The 17,951-nt window shown below is 47.6% G+C and overlaps 4 protein-coding genes across 4 annotated transcripts; 3 read left to right on the forward strand and 1 right to left on the reverse strand.

Moving 5' to 3' along the window:
* Positions 1–1,029: 1,029 nt before the first annotated feature.
* Pdw03_5667 (ABC multidrug transporter, putative) lies at positions 1,030–5,678 on the forward strand (the record flags this gene model as incomplete). The annotated part of the gene is made up of 5 exons (XM_066101123.1): positions 1,030–1,624; positions 1,672–1,730; positions 1,791–4,123; positions 4,185–4,833; positions 4,884–5,678. 5 exons carry the CDS (start codon positions 1,030–1,032, stop codon positions 5,676–5,678), a joined length of 4,431 nt encoding a protein of 1,476 aa, XP_065958063.1.
* Positions 5,679–7,724: 2,046 nt separating this feature from the next.
* Positions 7,725–8,581, forward strand: Pdw03_5668 (Integral membrane protein; the record flags this gene model as incomplete). The annotated part of the gene is made up of 2 exons (XM_014682662.1): positions 7,725–8,337; positions 8,415–8,581. 2 exons carry the CDS (start codon positions 7,725–7,727, stop codon positions 8,579–8,581), a joined length of 780 nt encoding a protein of 259 aa, XP_014538148.1.
* A 592-nt stretch (positions 8,582–9,173) lies between these two features.
* On the reverse strand, positions 9,174–12,372 carry Pdw03_5669 (Chitin synthase A; the record flags this gene model as incomplete). Its single annotated transcript, XM_014682663.1, has 6 exons — positions 9,174–9,188; positions 9,247–9,756; positions 9,807–10,208; positions 10,265–11,887; positions 11,958–12,145; positions 12,348–12,372. 6 exons carry the CDS (start codon positions 12,370–12,372, stop codon positions 9,174–9,176), a joined length of 2,763 nt encoding a protein of 920 aa, XP_014538149.1.
* A 1,137-nt stretch (positions 12,373–13,509) lies between these two features.
* Pdw03_5670 (Protein-tyrosine phosphatase, low molecular weight, mammalian) lies at positions 13,510–14,177 on the forward strand (the record flags this gene model as incomplete). Its single annotated transcript, XM_066101124.1, has 4 exons — positions 13,510–13,570; positions 13,627–13,877; positions 13,934–13,948; positions 13,995–14,177. 4 exons carry the CDS (start codon positions 13,510–13,512, stop codon positions 14,175–14,177), a joined length of 510 nt encoding a protein of 169 aa, XP_065958064.1.
* Between the last annotated feature and the right edge of the window lie 3,774 nt (positions 14,178–17,951).

The following is a 17,951-nucleotide window of genomic DNA, read 5'->3' on the forward strand; positions in this document are numbered from 1 at the left end:
AGTCTATCGAAAACGGTACTTTAGAGGGCAACATATGTAGGTAGGGGGTTCCAAAAGATCCATGGATGACATGCCGGGATAATCTGCGGTTCACCGGATAAAGATGGCCCCAGGGATTAAGAAGTGGCGACAACCTTGGAAGCAGCATTGAAGCATTGAAATTATGCTGCACACATAAGGTGTGTGTTGTCCGGCTGTGGAAAAATAGGTCCCGTGAGATCACAAACAGTAAAAGATTAGTTCTGGTACTACATACAATCTCAGACTTTGTTTCGGAGGGAAAGGAAATGATACATTCCCGAGCCGATTACCGACCGAATTCGACCGAATCTTCATCCTTATGTATAGTAATTGTGTAGATTAATTATAGAAAATCTTGAAAAGAAAAGGACGAAGAAATGGGAAGCGGCAAGATTCTAGAATCCTCGCCTAAGCTCTACTCTTTAGGTACACACGTATACCCATCTATCCAGGCTTGGCCACCTTGCAGCCCGGTAATGAAATATTATGTTGATCTTCATGCACTCCACGGATGCGGAGCACACAGTCCAGGGGCTCGGGATCTTCAATAGCCGTCTCCCGGTTCCTATTGGGTCCCACCCGGGCCCGGAAGAATGGCGCGCTGACTCAGCGAAGAGGCTTAGGGATCTATGTTTTAGGTTTCATGGCGTCAGTCGATAACGTAGGGCATCTTCACTGACTCCGTACATATGCTGTCATGGCGACTAGCCCCCCTTGCCTCAAACTTTGTAAGATCCCGATTTGATATCGATCCAATCATTGCTCTGGTTGTAGCAAGACTTCCACTCCACTCATGTATTTCTTCAATCGTATCAACTGCTCCGGCCCCCGACTCTGACCCACATTTCCTGTTACAATGGAAGATGTCATCTATGAACGGAAATGGCCACAGAACCGAGACTTTAAATACCTGATCCCCTCCTCTCTGTCAAAAATTTTCCAGTGTAATCTGCCGTTCAATCTTGGTGCAAAGATCCCTGTGCTCATTGCCTATTCTAATTCGGCACAATGACATCAGAGACAAGCTCGCACGAGCTGATGGAAAAGGATGAGGTAACGCCACCTCACACCGGAGACGCATCAACTATTGGTGATTATCCTATGGCATTCATCGACCAAGTCGATGTCAAGACCCTCACTAGAATAGCCACTCAACGATCACGCCGACAATCGACCCTTGGAACCACAGATAACTTAACAGTCCTCGCTCAACAAGATCCATCTCTCGACCCCCAATCCGGAAATTTTGACTTGCATAAATGGCTCAAAGCGGCTTTCAACGATCTCAACCGAGATGGCCGCTCAGGACACACGTCGGATGTCATTTTTAAGCAACTCAATGTATATGGATCGGGCGCTGCGCTGCAGTTCCAAGATACGGTCACTTCTATCCTGACTACCCCCTTTAGAGTGCCTCAAATCATTCGTGAATCACACTCCCCCCAAAGACGAATTCTCAAAGATTTCAACGGCCTTTTGAGAAGTGGCGAGCTGTTGCTTGTGCTTGGTCGCCCAGGTGCCGGCTGTAGTACACTGCTGAAGTCAATGACTGGAGAGCTGCACGGTTTGAAACTGGACAAGGAGAGTGTCATCCATTACAATGGTAAGACTTAGCCTCTAACATTTCGTAATAAAGCTAACAATCACTAGGAATACCCCAACCTCGCATGATGAAAGAGTTCAAGGGCGAACTTGTATACAACCAAGAGGTACAGTCCAAACATCAACCACGTTAATAGACTCCCAGTGCTGACTTTTGAATTATACAGGTTGACCGACACTTCCCTCATTTGACCGTTGGCCAGACTCTGGAGTTTGCAGCTGCAACACGAACTCCCGCTCATCGGTTCCAAGGCATGTCGCGCGCAGAATATGCCAAATATCTGGCTCAGATCATCATGGCTGTCTTTGGACTGAGTCATACATACAACACGCGAGTCGGAGACGATTTCATCCGAGGGGTTTCGGGTGGTGAGCGGAAGCGTGTCAGTATTGCAGAGATGGCCCTAGCCCATGCCCCAATCGCTGCCTGGGACAACTCTACTCGAGGGTTGGACTCCGCCACGGCATTGAAGTTTGTCGAGGCTTTGCGGCTGTCATCTGATATCACTGGCTCGTGTCATGCGGTCGCTATCTACCAGGCCAGTCAAAGCATTTACGATGTATTTGACAAGGTGATTGTACTTTACGAAGGCCATCAAATCTTCTTCGGACCTGCTGCCGCAGCTAAGTCGTACTTTGAGAATCAAGGATGGGATTGTCCGACTCGACAGACTACTGGAGATTTCCTCACCTCTATTACAAATCCTCAGGAGCGGACAGCGAAGCCCGGCATGGAAAATCGTGTTCCCCGTACGCCTGAGGACTTTGAGGCTGCATGGCTCAAGTCCCCTGAGTATAAGCAATTGCTGAATGAAACGGCTGAATATGAAGGGCAAAATCCCGTTGGATATGATGTGCAAGCCGTCGCTGATCTCCAGCAGTGGAAGCGTGGCGCCCAGGCCAAACACACCCGGCCCAAGTCCCCGTATATCATCAGTGTCCCTATGCAAATTAAACTCAACACTGTTCGCGCCTATCAACGACTCTGGAACAATGCCGCCGCAACTATCTCTACGGTGGTCACTAATATTATCATGGCTCTGATCGTCGGATCTGTCTTCTATGGAACTCCGGATGCAACTGCAGGCTTTACGTCCAAGGGCGCAACTCTTTTCTTTGCTGTCCTTCTCAATGCCCTCACGGCAATGTCCGAAATCAACAGTCTATACTCGCAACGTCCAATTGTCGAAAAACATAACTCCTTTGCCTTTTACCATCCTGCCACGGAAGCCATTGCTGGTGTGCTAAGTGATGTACCGGTGAAGTTTGCAATGGCTGTCGTATTCAACATCATCCTATACTTCCTGGCCGGTCTGAAAAGAGAAGCATCTAACTTTTTCCTCTACTTCCTCATCACATTCATTATCACGTTCGTCATGAGTGCAGTCTTCCGCACATTAGCCGCTGTCACCAAAACTATCTCACAGGCAATGGGCCTGGCAGGTGTCATGATTCTGATTCTTGTTGTTTACACCGGTTTTGTCCTCCCTGTGCCATCTATGCATCCGTGGTTCAAGTGGCTTCATTATCTCAATCCGATATACTACGCCTTCGAGATACTGATTGCCAACGAGTTCCATGCTCGCGAGTTCCCTTGCTCTTCCTTTGTTCCCTCCTATGCCGACCTATCAGGTAAAGCATTCAGTTGCACTGCGGCTGGTTCGACGGCGGGCTCTACAACTGTCAATGGTGACCGGTACATTGAACTGAACTACACCTATAGCTACTCTCACGTCTGGCGAAACTTTGGCATTCTGATAGCGTTCTTGATCGGTTTCATGCTCATCTACTTTGCCGCAACCGAGATCAACTCCGCTACTACTAGCACTGCCGAAGCTTTGGTCTTCCGTCGCGGTCATGAGCCTGCTAGATTCCGCAAAGGCAATAGGTCTGGGTCCGATGTTGAAAGCACCGAGCCATCTAAGTCTCAGCCTACTGCGGACACAGACGATAAGGGGATGGGTGCTATGCAGGCTCAGACCGATACCTTCACTTGGCGCAATGTTTGCTATGATATTGAGATTAAGGGGGAGCCACGTCGTCTGTTGGATAACGTTTCCGGATGGGTCAAGCCTGGAACCCTTACAGCACTGATGGGTGTTAGTGGCGCTGGAAAGACGACTTTGCTAGATGTTTTGGCACACCGCACATCGATGGGTGTTATCACTGGTGATATGTTTGTCAATGGCCATGAATTGGATCAGAGTTTCCAGCGAAAGACAGGATATGTTCAGCAGCAAGATCTTCACCTCGATACGTCTACTGTGCGTGAGTCACTACGATTCAGTGCTATGCTGCGTCAGCCAGCCTCCGTCTCGGTTAAGGAAAAGTACGACTATGTCGAGGATGTGATCAAAATGTTGAAAATGGAGGAGTTTGCGGAAGCCATTGTTGGTGTTCCTGGTGAGGGTCTGAACGTCGAGCAGCGCAAGCTGTTGACTATCGGTGTCGAATTGGCGGCCAAACCCAAGTTGCTACTCTTTTTGGATGAACCTACCAGGCAAGTGCCTCATCCAACGAACTCTCATCTCATGCCTTTCCAAACACTAACATTGCCTTAGTGGTCTCGACTCTCAAAGCTCCTGGGCTATTTGCTCATTCCTTCGCAAGCTTGCTGAGCACGGCCAAGCAGTTCTTTGCACGATCCATCAACCCAGCGCCATGCTCTTCCAACAATTCGATCAGCTATTGTTCCTCGCTCGAGGCGGTAAGACTGTGTACTTTGGGCCAGTTGGAGAGAATTCTAGCACAATGCTCAAGTACTTCGAATCAAACGGTGCGCGTAAGTGTGACGATAGGGAGAACCCAGCTGAGTACATGCTGGGAATTGTCAATGCTGGTAAAAATGACAAGGGCCAGGACTGGTTCGATGTGTGGAAGCAGAGCAACGAAAGCAGGCAGGTCCAGACTGAGCTCGATCGAATTCACAAAGAAAAGGGAAATGAGTCCTCTGCCGTTGGTGACTCATCCCAAGGTCACTCTGAATTTGCCATGCCATTCTGGTTCCAAATAAACCAGGTCATGTACCGCGTGTTCCAGCAATACTGGCGCATGCCATCCTACATTCTGGCGAAATGGGGGCTTGGAGTTGTCTCTGGTCTATTCATTGGTTTCTCTTTCTACGGTGCCAAAACGTCACTGCAGGGTATGCAGACTGTTATTTACTCTCTCTTCATGATTTGTACAATCTTCTCGTCATTGGCGCAACAGGTATGCACAACTCAGAATTCAACCAAGTGAACACAAGCTAATATCACCAGATCATGCCCGTCTTCGTCAGCCAGCGATCGCTCTACGAGGGCCGTGAACGCCCCAGCAAATCCTACTCCTGGAAAGCTTTCCTTATTGCAAACATCGTTGTAGAGATCCCCTTCATGGTCGTTATGGGTGTTTTGACCTACGCCTCCTACTTCTATGCTGTCGTTGGAATCCCTGACTCGCTGACCCAGGGCACTGTGCTCCTGTTCTGCATTGTCTTCTTCATCTATGCCAGCACCTTCACACACATGGTCATTGCTGGCCTCCCAGATGAAACAACTGCCAGTGCAGTAGTCGTTCTTCTGTTCGCGATGTCTCTCATGTTCTGTGGTGTGATGCAGACCCCATCTGCTCTTCCCGGCTTCTGGATCTTCATGTACCGTGTCTCACCTTTCACATACTGGGTCGGTGGCATGGCTAGCACACAGCTGCACAATCGCCAGGTTGTATGTTCAACCTCCGAACTAGCCATCTTCGATCCACCCTCTGGTCAGACTTGCGGACAGTATCTCATGAAATATGTCACTGCCGCTGGTGGTCAGTTGCTCAACCCCGAGGCTACGAGTGATTGCAGTTACTGCTCTCTCAAAGTTGCAGATCAGTACCTCAGCACGGCCGGTATCTTCTATTCTGAAAGGTGGCGCAACTTCGGCATCATGTGGGCTTTCATCGCTTTCAATGTTTTCATAGCTACAATCATGTACTATCTCATCCGTGTGAAGCGGTGGAGCAGTGCAGATATGAAGGAATCAGTGATGAAGCTCATTCCTGGGAAGAAATCAAAGGGTGATAACTAAATCTTGTTACTTCGCTCTTCCTGATCTTTGTCCTTCTTGGTCTACACTTTCGTGTCATTTTCCTTTGACAATTGTGTGTTCTCTTTCAATGCCTTTTTGGTCACCCACTGGCGTTGCTGTTTATCTTTTTTAACATTTCTCACATTTTTGTTACTTTCGAGTCTCTTACGCTGTCATGCACAAAGAGAAACCCTTATTTTATCGAACAATATTTACTTCTTCGCCAAATGCATCACGTCCAGCTACATATCTCGGCCTTGCCACATCCAAGTAACAACCACCAAATTATAGTTAGCCATCCTACTATCAGGTCTCTTCAACATCAAATCTATGCTCGCCATCTCGAGCAACAAACGCAATCATATCACTACCAGGCCATCGCTCTGGAAGCGGAGAATTACTCGCCGCCTAGTTTTGGGAGGGCTAGAATGTCTGTTCGGATCATCGCGCCGATTTACTTTGAGCAGATAGCTTGATGGCGTTGAGATCTACCGAATTTGAGTGGGATGTGACTGCCATTGCTATATTAATGAGAAACAGATGTTCCAAGACAGCTGAAGAAGATTGGTTATTTTTCAGGGAGATTGGCTTAGGTATAGCTTTGACATAGCAAGATTTGACAGGGAATTGACATTTAATCTGCTTCTAGTTCATGTGCTGTTGTCACGTAGGTGTTGAGGTTCCTTCCCGATTCAGAAGTTGTGGTGTTTGTCCCCGGCACATATAAATACCCTCCTGCTTTTACTTCCCCTCCTTCCTTTACTTCTCCTCCTTCCCTATGTTTCTCTCTTCAAATTCATCTGACTTTACATGGGCTTTGACGTCAGCCTCACCTGGATCAACGGAAGGGAAAACCGGCGGGGGCATTCGACAGCAGACTCACCTGTGACGAGCGGCACTGAAGGGGGATGGGCAGTGGGCTGCCACGGTTCAAGATGCTAGAGAGGATATAAAAAGAGGAGGAAACTCTGTTGCTGGTGAGAGAAGTCGGGGGGATGCTGCACGGGCGACCGTTTGAGCACATCAGAGAAGGAAGCACACCAGGACTCTTTTCTCAGACACAGTGGGCGTTCGTCTTCTCAAGCCTCGGCGTTCGCTTAAGCAACGGTTAAAAGGGAACTGTTCTTCTGGTGCTGTGGACTCTGGTGAAGTGGGTTCGAGGGTGAAGGTGGGTGGCGGGTCCCTTTTGCTCTGTGATGAATCGGTCTTGATGATGTCTCACATCCATCGGACGTGGCGACACCCTCTGTGGCGGCCGGGCAAGCTTGATGAGAGGCTCGCAACTGACCTACTGAGAGCAAATTTCTGCACTTGATGTTTTTTTATAGTGAGGTACCATTGTGGTTTGTGGGCAATTGACTGACAAATCTGGCCTTTTGTTTCCTTGCACTCAGGCGTGATTGAAGCCTCCACGGTGTGAAATCCTTACGGGCAAGTCAGCCCATGGGTTTGTATTGTCCTTTAAATTCTTGTTCCATTTACTGAGCCTGAGATTTGCTTGCGTAAGAGATCCTCCGTAATTAGCTTGTGTCTCAAAGCATCACTGTCCCAAATTGTATCCACGGTTTGTCCGTATGATACATGTATGTGGATTCCCACTTGATTTCGCTCTGTTATAGTTGTGAGGGTCCAGCTAACCCAATAAACGTAGAGTGGAACTACTCAATCTCCTAGATCCAATGCTAAATTATTCTACTGTAGGCAGATCCAGCATTTGGTTGAGCTAGTGAGAAACGCATCAACCCCAGAATGCTCAAAATTGAACTTGCAAGCAGACTTGACTTGTTAGTTGAATATACAGTAAGTGTACCATTGCTCAGTAGATAATTCCCTTATCCTAAATTCTCGAAATCCTCGATGTGCCGATGAAGTAAGGCATTCTAGCCGTGGGATCCATTTTATAGATCCAACGATCGTCAGGAAAAAACCTTATCTTATCAGAAATGCACAGACCAACGGCCCATCGTGTGCACCAACGTCAGGGCCACAGTAGCACCGCGCAACGAACCAATCGTCAGACAGCCTCCCAGGTCCCCCAACACCAACATGGATCCAGATGCCGGCATACCAATTGAACCCGAACCCTCCGTCTTCAACTACGTGCTCTCTTTCCTACTTGTCGGCGTCGCATGGGGCTTCACAACCCCCTTTATCCGCCGCGCAGCAGCAGACTTCAATGCCCGACAAGAAAAGCAAGCAACCGAATTGAACTTATCAGGACGCGAACAAGGCCACCCACATGACTCACCGGAAACCGGATTCACGGATGCAGGGGAGGAACAGGAATTGCTCTCTCGGGAGGAAGGAGCCCGTGGCTCCAGTGATGAAGAAGGTGTGCGGAGGCGGAGTACGAGTATCAGTGATGTGAACCGGAAGCCGAAGACTACAGATGAAGATATAGGGCTGGATGATGGAGTTGCTGAACAGAGTGGCAGTCATGATGGGGAGGGTAGGGAAGGCGGCGTAGATGAGGGTCAGGATGGTCTACCCACGCCAGCATGGAGGCGTGGAGCTCCTGTGAAGCAGTCATGGCTGTGGGCGAAGGTTGTTACTATCTTCTGGACGGTTGCAAATTTGCTTCGTACGCCCGCGTATGCGATTCCCTTGGTTATCAATCTCACGGGCAGTATTTGGTTCTTTTTGCTTGTTGGGAAACATGGTAGGTGCCATTCATTGGGTTGTTGACTTCTAGTGCTACGGTTCTGAGATTTCAAATTGCTAACGGTTGCTATATAGAACTTTCTTTGACTGTGCCACTTGCAAACTCGAGTGCATTCTTGTTTACTGTTCTTGGGGAGTGGTACGTTGAGCGCAAGGTAATTGCGAAAGAGACATGGTTGGGCATGGGGCTGGTACTTGGAGGGATTGCATTATGTGTGCATTCTAAGAACCAGGCTTCTTGAAAATGGTTCGATAGTGTCAGTTATACACACTCTAGCAGACACTAAATGAAGCAATATGGCTTGTATGGAAAATTCGAAAAACGATCTTTGCTCAAAGAAGTTTTCCACTGTATTCACTGACTACTTGGAATTTTGCATGGCTTCTGAGCCTTGGGTGCTTGGTCCCTGTGATGCCTTAAATTCATCTGCACAAACACAGCATGTTTCGATGAAAACTCTTCTATATCTACAGAAATAGTACAAAAATCGATAGCCATAAGAGAAAAACATTGATCATGAATCTAAGTGTGCAGATGCAGAGGCAAGCACGTGCTAATCATGAACAAGGTCAAACAAATAAAAAAGAGACAAAAATCAGATAAATCACGATGTCGTGTGATTCCACGTGCCACAAAGGACTCAAGGAACATCGCAGGGAAGTCATCAAAGGTATAACATTTTCCACTTCCATTTCCATTTGCGCACCCAGACCGGCGCCGCCGTGGTATTGTAACAAAATCCAAACCCGGATAAAATCAAGGGATATATGAAAACATAGCATTTCTGCATGGCGCAAAAAAAACACAATCGTCATGCTTAAAATTTAACAAAATCAAACGCCGCGGAACTAGAATATGAATGTTAACATGGGATCGACAAAAATCAGTGCAGTGAAGATAACTCACCATACGAACAACCAGATACCACATTGCGCCTATGAATTTGAACATTGAAAGAGCAGCAACACTCCAGAGAATAACTTCCATGTAGATCATGGAGCGTTTGGTCTGGGCCTCGTCGGAGCTTGTGCCAGATGAGTCCTCAAAAGTTTCCAAACCGGCAGCGCTCAGAACAACGGCACCGAGAGCAAAGTTGCAGAACACCCAGGCAAGCACGACGGCACTGCGGAATCCCTTGTAGTAGTCGGCTTGTCTATCTTCTTCGGAAACAACGTTGACCTCCTTGGGGGGCTTCGTGGCGAACTTAGCACATTCAGCCTCATACTGATCGTTCAGATCGCCGTCGTCCTGTGGAATGTTGACGTCGACCTTACCGCCGGGCTTAAGGTGTGCGGAGGGCAGTTTTTCGGCCTTGTCATCTCCCTTAGTACCCCATGTGATATCGTGGGTGTTGCAGAAGGCGTAGATGTTGAGGACGTTGATGTAGGTTGGCGTGAGCAGTATGTATTGAATGAACTGGGGGACGTTAGATGACTCAGCCAAACAACGTAAACAGGATCACTTACACTGGTAAACATGTGCCACGGGTCCAGGAAGATGAACGAGGCGAGTAACCACATGACATAGGTCGATCCAAGGGAGACGATGATAGAGAAGAACGTCTTATTGGTGAATAGCTGGCTGACCGTAAAGGTTTTTGAGGCCACCTCTGATTGAATCGATTTGACCGTGACGAAAATGGCAGCGAAAGCAAGATATATCATGATCACGATCCAGAAGTAGACCATGGTCATATAGAACTTGTTGGATCCGCCAGGTCGATTACCGAGAGCTAAGACAAAACATGTAACGAGAGTTGCCAGGTAAAGCCACTCAAAGACAATGCCTAAAACCTTACCAGCCGTGCCCAATAGGTTATCTGAGCCCAAGTATGTTGTCAAGATGTGGAAAACTAGGAAGAAATTACCCTGCACAAGGCATTAGCATATAGAAAAAGAAAACAGTGAATGGGAGAGAGGCGTACAATGCCAAACCACGCGAAAATCATCGCAATTGCCTGGTAGACGAACTCAATCATCAACATAAACTTTCGAATGAAGCTGTGGCCACTGCGGAAGATCTGATAGAAATGGGCAATGGCATAAACTGCAGCGAAGAAACTACCATTCAGCCAACGACGGCGCTGAAGAATGAATTCGGCCATCTGATCAGGCACATCGGTTTCACCAGTCGACGACTTGACGTACTGAAGGAGCCATCGGCACTTCCGCTTAGAGACAATTTCGAAACATAGGATTCGATCTTCAGCCAAGTACATGTTGGCTGTGAAGATACCGGCATTAGCACCGTGCATCTTCTCGCCTAGGAAGTACCGCTCTAGTGGACCTTGACCATTCTTGTCGTTTTGAAGTGCGACAAACCGGTAGGCGGAGAACGCACCAGGCAGCACTGTGATGAAACCGAATGCAGACTCAAGTGGTTTATCAAGAATGTTGCTGAGCTTGTACTCAAAATTTTGACCAGCCACCAGCGGGTTGAGCAATTTCTTTCCGTGTGACAACATGACCTTGATCTCGCCACATGCACCACCGCACATGGGCTCGACATCAAAGGCCTTCCAGAGATGGTAGATCGAGTCCTTACCAGGTTTGGTGCCTGCATCCAAGAGGACACAGATGTTAGGATCCAATACACGACCGAAAGCTTGGAAGAACCATCTATGAGAGTTGATTTTCTTCTGATTTTTCTCTTTCAAGCAGAAGATCAGCTGCACTGGAGGCCCGGATCGAGGTTTGAGATGCACTTGGGTGCCCTTTACCTCCAACCCAACTTGAGTGGTATACTCGTAAATATGGGCAGTGACGTCCTTGCCGTTGACTTGCTGCTTCGCAATTCCGTCTTGGTACACACCCAGACCTGCCAGCACAGCGCGGGTTCGGGGGTTGATTTTCGCACGGCCGTCGCTAATGATGCAGACTACAATCTTCTTCCACGAATCTTTACCCCAGGTTTTGCTGCTTGTCCGTGAACACATGAAATCAATGTTCTTGAAAACACCAGACATGGTTCGCGCGAAGAGAAAGTCATCTTCATTGTACATAGTCACGACGATAAAGAGCTCGGTGTTGCGAGGCTTCGCGAAAAGTTTCTGACGGAGGGTAAACCGCTCTTCGAAGAAATCAGCAGGATCGCATGTTGCTGCTGAATATCGCATGTGCGTGAATTCATCACGACCTGGTGGCTCTGCGTGGGGTACTTGGCTAAGCAGTCTTGGCGCAATAGGGCAGTCAAGGACGAGGTTTCCGTTGAAGAGTTGGACTTCTTTCACCGTCTTCCAACGACGGACAGGCGCAGGGCTGGGCGTTGGTGCCGGGTCATCGTGAAACTCGGTATAGGGGCCCGACTCAAATGGGGTTTCGTCCGGTTGCAACATGGGCTGGTCAACTTCATAGGGGGCCTGTCCTCCCTCCGGGTACTGGCCTAGGTCATAATCATCTTGTGGGGTGTGTGTAGGCTGGTAGGGTTGGGTGTAGTAGGCGTCATGATGGGCTTCGGGGTCAACCGAATACTCGTTATCAGGATAGGGATGCTGTGCGTCGTATGCCTCACGATGGCCATAAGAGTTATCGACATTCTGGACCGAGTACTGTTTTCAATTTACGTCGTCAGTATTGGCTTGCGCACAGGACGCTTCTTTGTCAACTCAAAATACTCACAGTAGGTTGTTCGGCCAAGCGATCACTAGATGGCATGGGAAGATGCGACTGAGGCCCATATGCATATGGGTTGTCCGAAAGCTGGTAGCCATGTTCCAGTGGTTGCCCCGGGGAAGGAGTGCGATTGCTATATCCAGTAGTGTGAGATGGATTCAAGATGGGCGAGGTATGCTCGTCTCCGAACGGGTCTGCTCGCCATATCGTTAGTTATGAGATGATGAAGATTCAACAATGAGAACTTGAAATGGCAATGGTTTCACGGCGCAAATCGTACTGAGACCGTTCAATCAATAGCCAGCACTGATCCGAGCAGTTTCAGAGAGATAGAAAAAGAACGGGAAGGACGAAAGATGTGGGAGGAAAGGTTCCATCAAGGCTTGGAGGACTTACCAGCGCCCACACGATTATAGGCCATGATGGAGAAGCCTTGGGATCGAGTTCAGTGAAATTGTCCCGCTCCAAAGTCTGAAGCCGGGGATTGTTGGAGATTGCGCCAGGAGCGCCGAGTGGAATATTGGGCGTCAGCGGGAAGAATCACAAGTCTGATGCACAGATCCTAGTTCTCGGCGTCGTTTCAGATAGGAAGGAGAATCGCAAGCGATGTTTGATACAAGGAGAGGGTATATGGAGTTTGGATTGTCACGCGACGGCGCGGAAGGTGAGGTAGAACAGCGATCAAAAAAAAAGTGGAACAAATTCAGGTTTCCCACTCTGTTGTTTACGACGCCTTCGATCCTCGGCAACGATGAGCGTGGATCTGGGGACGAATCAGAAATGTCTGTGCAGCTCCGCACTGCCTTGCGGAGGTATCTTCACACACTGATTAGGACCGCTGTATGAAGAAGTAAGGGTCTTTTTTTTAACAAAAAAAAAAGACGCGATTCCTCAGACGCTTTGGAACAAAAGGCTCCAATGATATTTCAACAATCAGAGAACTTGGGAAGTGCTGGAACTAATGAGCCACGGGTTGTTGTGGAGGAGAAACTCCACCTGTTGAAGTGGACGATCTTGTTACTGGGCCAACTGATTGGAACTCAGCCACACTGGCTTATCACTTGTGGCTCATCCAGTATCTCAGTTGTTCTTACTCGCTACCTCAATGTCCAGATTGGTTTAGTTCTGTTTCTTTTTTTAGCATCTGAGGTCATTGGACGCAGTTTTTCATTTTTCCATTTCTGAAAAAAAAAAAAAAAAATGCTGCCTGTTTCTACTATGAATAGGCCCACAACATACTTCAAGCTCAATAAGATTGGTGCCTTGGTCTACATGTTTTTTTTATTCTTTCCTTAGGTATGCCTTCTTTCGATATACGCTGTACTTTGTACTCCGTATAGGATAGACGTAATGCAAGTCAAGATGTTTATCTCTCTAATGTGGTGGAGACCTCAAATTAGGGCCTGTCGATACCCCCGCCTTGCATCGTCAAACTCGAAACAGGCTCTTCCTTGTACATCATTTGCTTACTTCCTATCTGTGGAATTTTTTGGGTCGATTTTTTTCAAAAAATTACAAAATTAGTTGAAAACTCTGTGGTGATCCCTGCGACCCCAATATGGCTTCCAACTCAAACGCGCGCCCCGCCAAGGTGCTATTTGTCTGCCTGGGAAACATCTGTTTGTCATCATGCTCGATTCTCCCCTGCCATTTGCAAGATGCTTATCCTCTCAAGGTCGTTCTCCGATGGCCGAAGGAGTGTTCCGTCACATCGCTGGCGCTCATCCCTCCATCGGTGAGATCGATTCCGCCGGTACAGCTGCCTACCACTGCCTCGAGCCCCCCGACTCCCGCACCATGTCTACCTTGCGCCGCCATGAAATTACCGACTACGAGCATGCCGCTCGCAAAGTGACAAGGGAAGATTTCCTCACCTTTGACTACCTGCTTGCTATGGACAAGTCGAATCTCCGCGACCTGCAAGAGGTGCGCGACTCGGTCATTGCGACCCTGCAGAGGAAGACTGACACCAATTTACCAAGCTCGAAGAGCGCGCGGTCACACGTAGACGCTGCCATCGGTGCATACGGGGCAGATGCGAAGGTTGCCGATGTGCGGTTGTTTGGTGATTTCGGCAAGGGTGGAAAAGTCCAGGATCACATTGGCAGCGGTGAGGTAGTGAAGGACCCTTACTATGGGGGTGCTAATGGATTCGAGGAGGTCTACCAGCAGGTTGTGAGATTCTCCCAAAACTTCGTGGAATTCTTGGAACAAAACCCCCATTGATTCCTGAATGGACGATGCTAGCCATACATCGGGGACAAAGGTCACAGACCGTGAGCATTAGGAATGCGGTTTTTCATTGATACCCTACGGCGAGAGATAGATTGTATCGGGCACACACCTCGGAGTTAAAATGTACAATTTTGAATGTAGCTAGCTATGTCGAGATAAGTAGTCGGTGTAGTACATGAAGTCTTGGACAGCAACAGCATATTCGCTTTGCTGGCGAGGACGATTGGCGTATTTCTGCCCAGCGGCGGCAGGGCAGAGGTGGCGGTGGTGGAATTTGGGGTTGATTTTTGTCATGTTTCCAATATACCAGCTATGGCTGCAATTGTACTTTCCTCTCTTGCGTTCTATATCTTTCTACATTATGCTTTTGCATGAATCATTTAGCTTAAAAATTTGGAGTCACTTCTTTTGGATCTAATTCTTGTATGACATTTAGATGTGAATATTACTGGTAATTTCATCCACTACTGGTTGTTTGAAGCCCAAATCGCAGTTCTCTATCAAATAGAACTTTGTGAATCAACACGACACATACGACCATAGGGTGTGGAAAACAGGGCTTCCCGTCCGCTCAGCCGTACTTAGGCCACATCGTAGAGCGCGACCGATGGGAAGGAAGCCTTAATGACTAAAAGCAGCAAGAGCTAGTTCACCAGGGTGAGTAGGGGCGATTTGGGTGTTGGAGGTGGTAAAGGTGAGCTGGATGAGGGGTGAGAAGGTGAGCAGGGTGAGAAGGTGTGGGTGAGTTAGGGGCTTGGCACTCCCCAAACACCAGATAAAAGCACGACCTAGGGCCGTTTTCTCATCTACCATCTTATTTATTAAACTCGATTTTATTTCGCACGTTCACCAAGGAGCTGGATAAAGAGACCAGCCGTCGTCTCGAGGAATATCAAAGACGCACGCAGTCTCGTGGCTTTACTAAAGAGTATCAGGATAGCTTTGAAAAAGAAGATAATATTGTCTGCCACAAACCCACAAGAGTTGAAGAACTTTATTGAAAGCTTCGTAGCGTCGAGAAAAGATCTTCCTTCCCAAAGTTCAACAGCCAATATCTTTTCGAACTTTGTGTCAAAATGGCACCGCGAGACCTTTCAGGAAATTCCCTCCCAAGTGAAAGCCGATGTCCGCAATGTATGATATTCCTTTCCTTAGACATCGGAATTTTCTAACTGGAATTTCATGCAGTTCATTAAAACTACACTTACACGCAAATATAACCTACCTACAAAGCCTCGTGATGCATTCCATGTCAACCATAAAGATATTCAGTATCTACTCCAACGACTATTTGTTGATGACTGGCACGATTATCTACACGAACGGATGCGTGTTCAGACAGCAAGTGCACTCTCACTTTTCGCGGGATCTGGAGCTAGGGTCGGTGCGATTGTGGAGTCAAGCTCATATCGAGGTACAAACGAGTGTCTCTACTATAAGGTTCGTGAAAATCTGCAATTCTTCGCTTCAACTCCACATGAAATGGAGCGATGATAGGAAAAAGTTGGTTCGTTGGGTATCTGTCGATTCGGAGTTTTTGAAAGGCTGGCGCTACCGCGATGATGTGAAACTGTTAGTCATCCTCGGCTCACTTCATGCCTTAGCTAATTTTCAATTATCCAGACCTATGAACTGGTTCCATGAGCATCCCGTACTTGGATTGAACCTCGTTTTTTGGGTTATTGTCCATGGCGTCGCAGATGGTGCGTTCAAAAACCTTACAAGCCTCGATGATGTTCTCGCAGTGAGACCACCCGCACACAGAACTTCATTCACCCTCGAATGGAAAGAGCAGTGTTTACAGCAACCATTCTTCAGGATGGTCACATCAAATGGACCCGATCCCATCAAAGGCTTAACATTCTCTTCTCTCAGACATCACTTTACAAGTTTGGCAGAACGAGATGGTTTCAGGGATAAGTTGCGCGTGCATGGAATCCGAGGCGGTGTGGCTAACAGACTCGATCGTCCGTCACATTCCCTATAACTGAGAGGTCATTATGCTGACACCGACGCAGCCAAGGCATCACAAGCAGCCCGTGGCCAGGCGCTTGATCATCAAAATCCAAACACATTCTTGAAATACCAAGCGCAGCTAAAGACAGTTGATATTCAAGCTGCATTTTGTGGATTTCAGCCGAATATCGAAGGCCGCGACATGCAACAAAGCATGGAGCATCATCGAGATTCAAATGTCCCGCTACGCTTGAACGCATCTAGAAGAATCGAATTTGAAGCCGACCCTGAGGTTATCAAAATGAACGAAAAAATTCGAGCTTTGACTCAAGAGATCGATGGTAAACCTGACCGACATCCTAACCTCTGCAAGGAAAGATCCACTTTGTACGGACAGAAGGCAAAACTACGACGGAGTCACCAAGAGAAACTGGTTCAGGAATGGTGGTCATCATCCTATGATGAATACATATCTGGCAATGATTTTTCAGAAAAAGACACCACATCTCTTTTCGATATCTATCGAAAATACATCCCGGAGCGTGATCGTTTGAGCCGAAACTTGTTTGAAAACACATCAATTGATAGCGATATCGGAAGACAATGTCTCGCGGATCTAATCGCCATCTGCGCGCCCACTGAGCGCGTAGTATACTATCCCGGACTACACCCTGTGGATGGCCAATGTCCACTATGTTCCCAAGCAATTTCGAGGTGCCGTACCGTCTACCTAATGATGAAGCCTCTCGTCTAACCTGGAAAAGGTATAAGCTTTCCTCAACGGGCCAAACATATTCTTCAATGTCAACGCAAGTTGCATAACGCTGCTCCTTATCGACAGGTTTGCAAAAACAACAAGCGCGCACACCGTCGGGTGAACCGCAATTATGTTCAGTTCTGTTATCCGTGCGCTGAGTCGATCTACAACCCTGAGGAATGGAGAGGCCATTGTGAGAGTCATCTCAACAATTTGAGTCTCCGATGTGGTATGCTCACTTACCGAAGCACTCTTATCTTCCCTGGGTTTTGTCCTTTTTGTCTAGGCGATGACAGCAAAGGCAGCGACGAAAGATTCAAGCAAGGGCTGTCCAAACCCACACTTCTCAATCACATCGACGAACATCTGAGCTCACTTGAACACCTAGCTCTGATTCATTGTCCCCATCCTTGCTGTGGTGTCAAAATTTACAATGGTACCACAGATTTACAGCGCCATCTATTTGATACACACTCACTTGAAGAGCCTCGTTCCAACTGCGTTAGCCGAAAGCGACGATGGGGAGCTATGGAAAAAGAGGACGACTCAGCCATTTTACAAGAAGAGAAGTAATTCAGGGCTGAACTGGTGTTCGAGAAGAAACGTCCATCTGAGATGCTTTAATAAATGCTGTCAATTCAGTTTCGCGAGTTTTATACCATAACGTGGCTTTCTCAGCTGCCAAAACCCTATAACAACACCTAGCTTTTGTCTTTTCTGCCTGTCCGATAAAAGCAAGCAGTATGGTGAAAGATTTTGAAAATGGCTTACCAAATCAAACCTTCTTACTCACATTGATGAGCATTTGAGCTAGTTGAAGCATTTAGCCTTGATCAAGTGCCCTGCCTATGTTGCAAGGATATGAAATACGAAGATACTTCCGGCATCTAGCGATACATTTTTGATGCAAATACAATGATAGTATGTATGCAGGTAAAACAGTATTCAATTGGATGGACGGGGAGAGAGAGAAGGTGAGAGTGGAAGGAAGACTATCTAGTTGGTCTATCCTACATGTGATGCCTGAGGCATCCAACAGAAGTCAAACAGCT

This window comes from Penicillium digitatum, chromosome 6, assembly GCF_016767815.1.
Source record: "Penicillium digitatum chromosome 6, complete sequence".
Lineage (NCBI taxonomy): Eukaryota > Fungi > Ascomycota > Eurotiomycetes > Eurotiales > Aspergillaceae > Penicillium > Penicillium digitatum.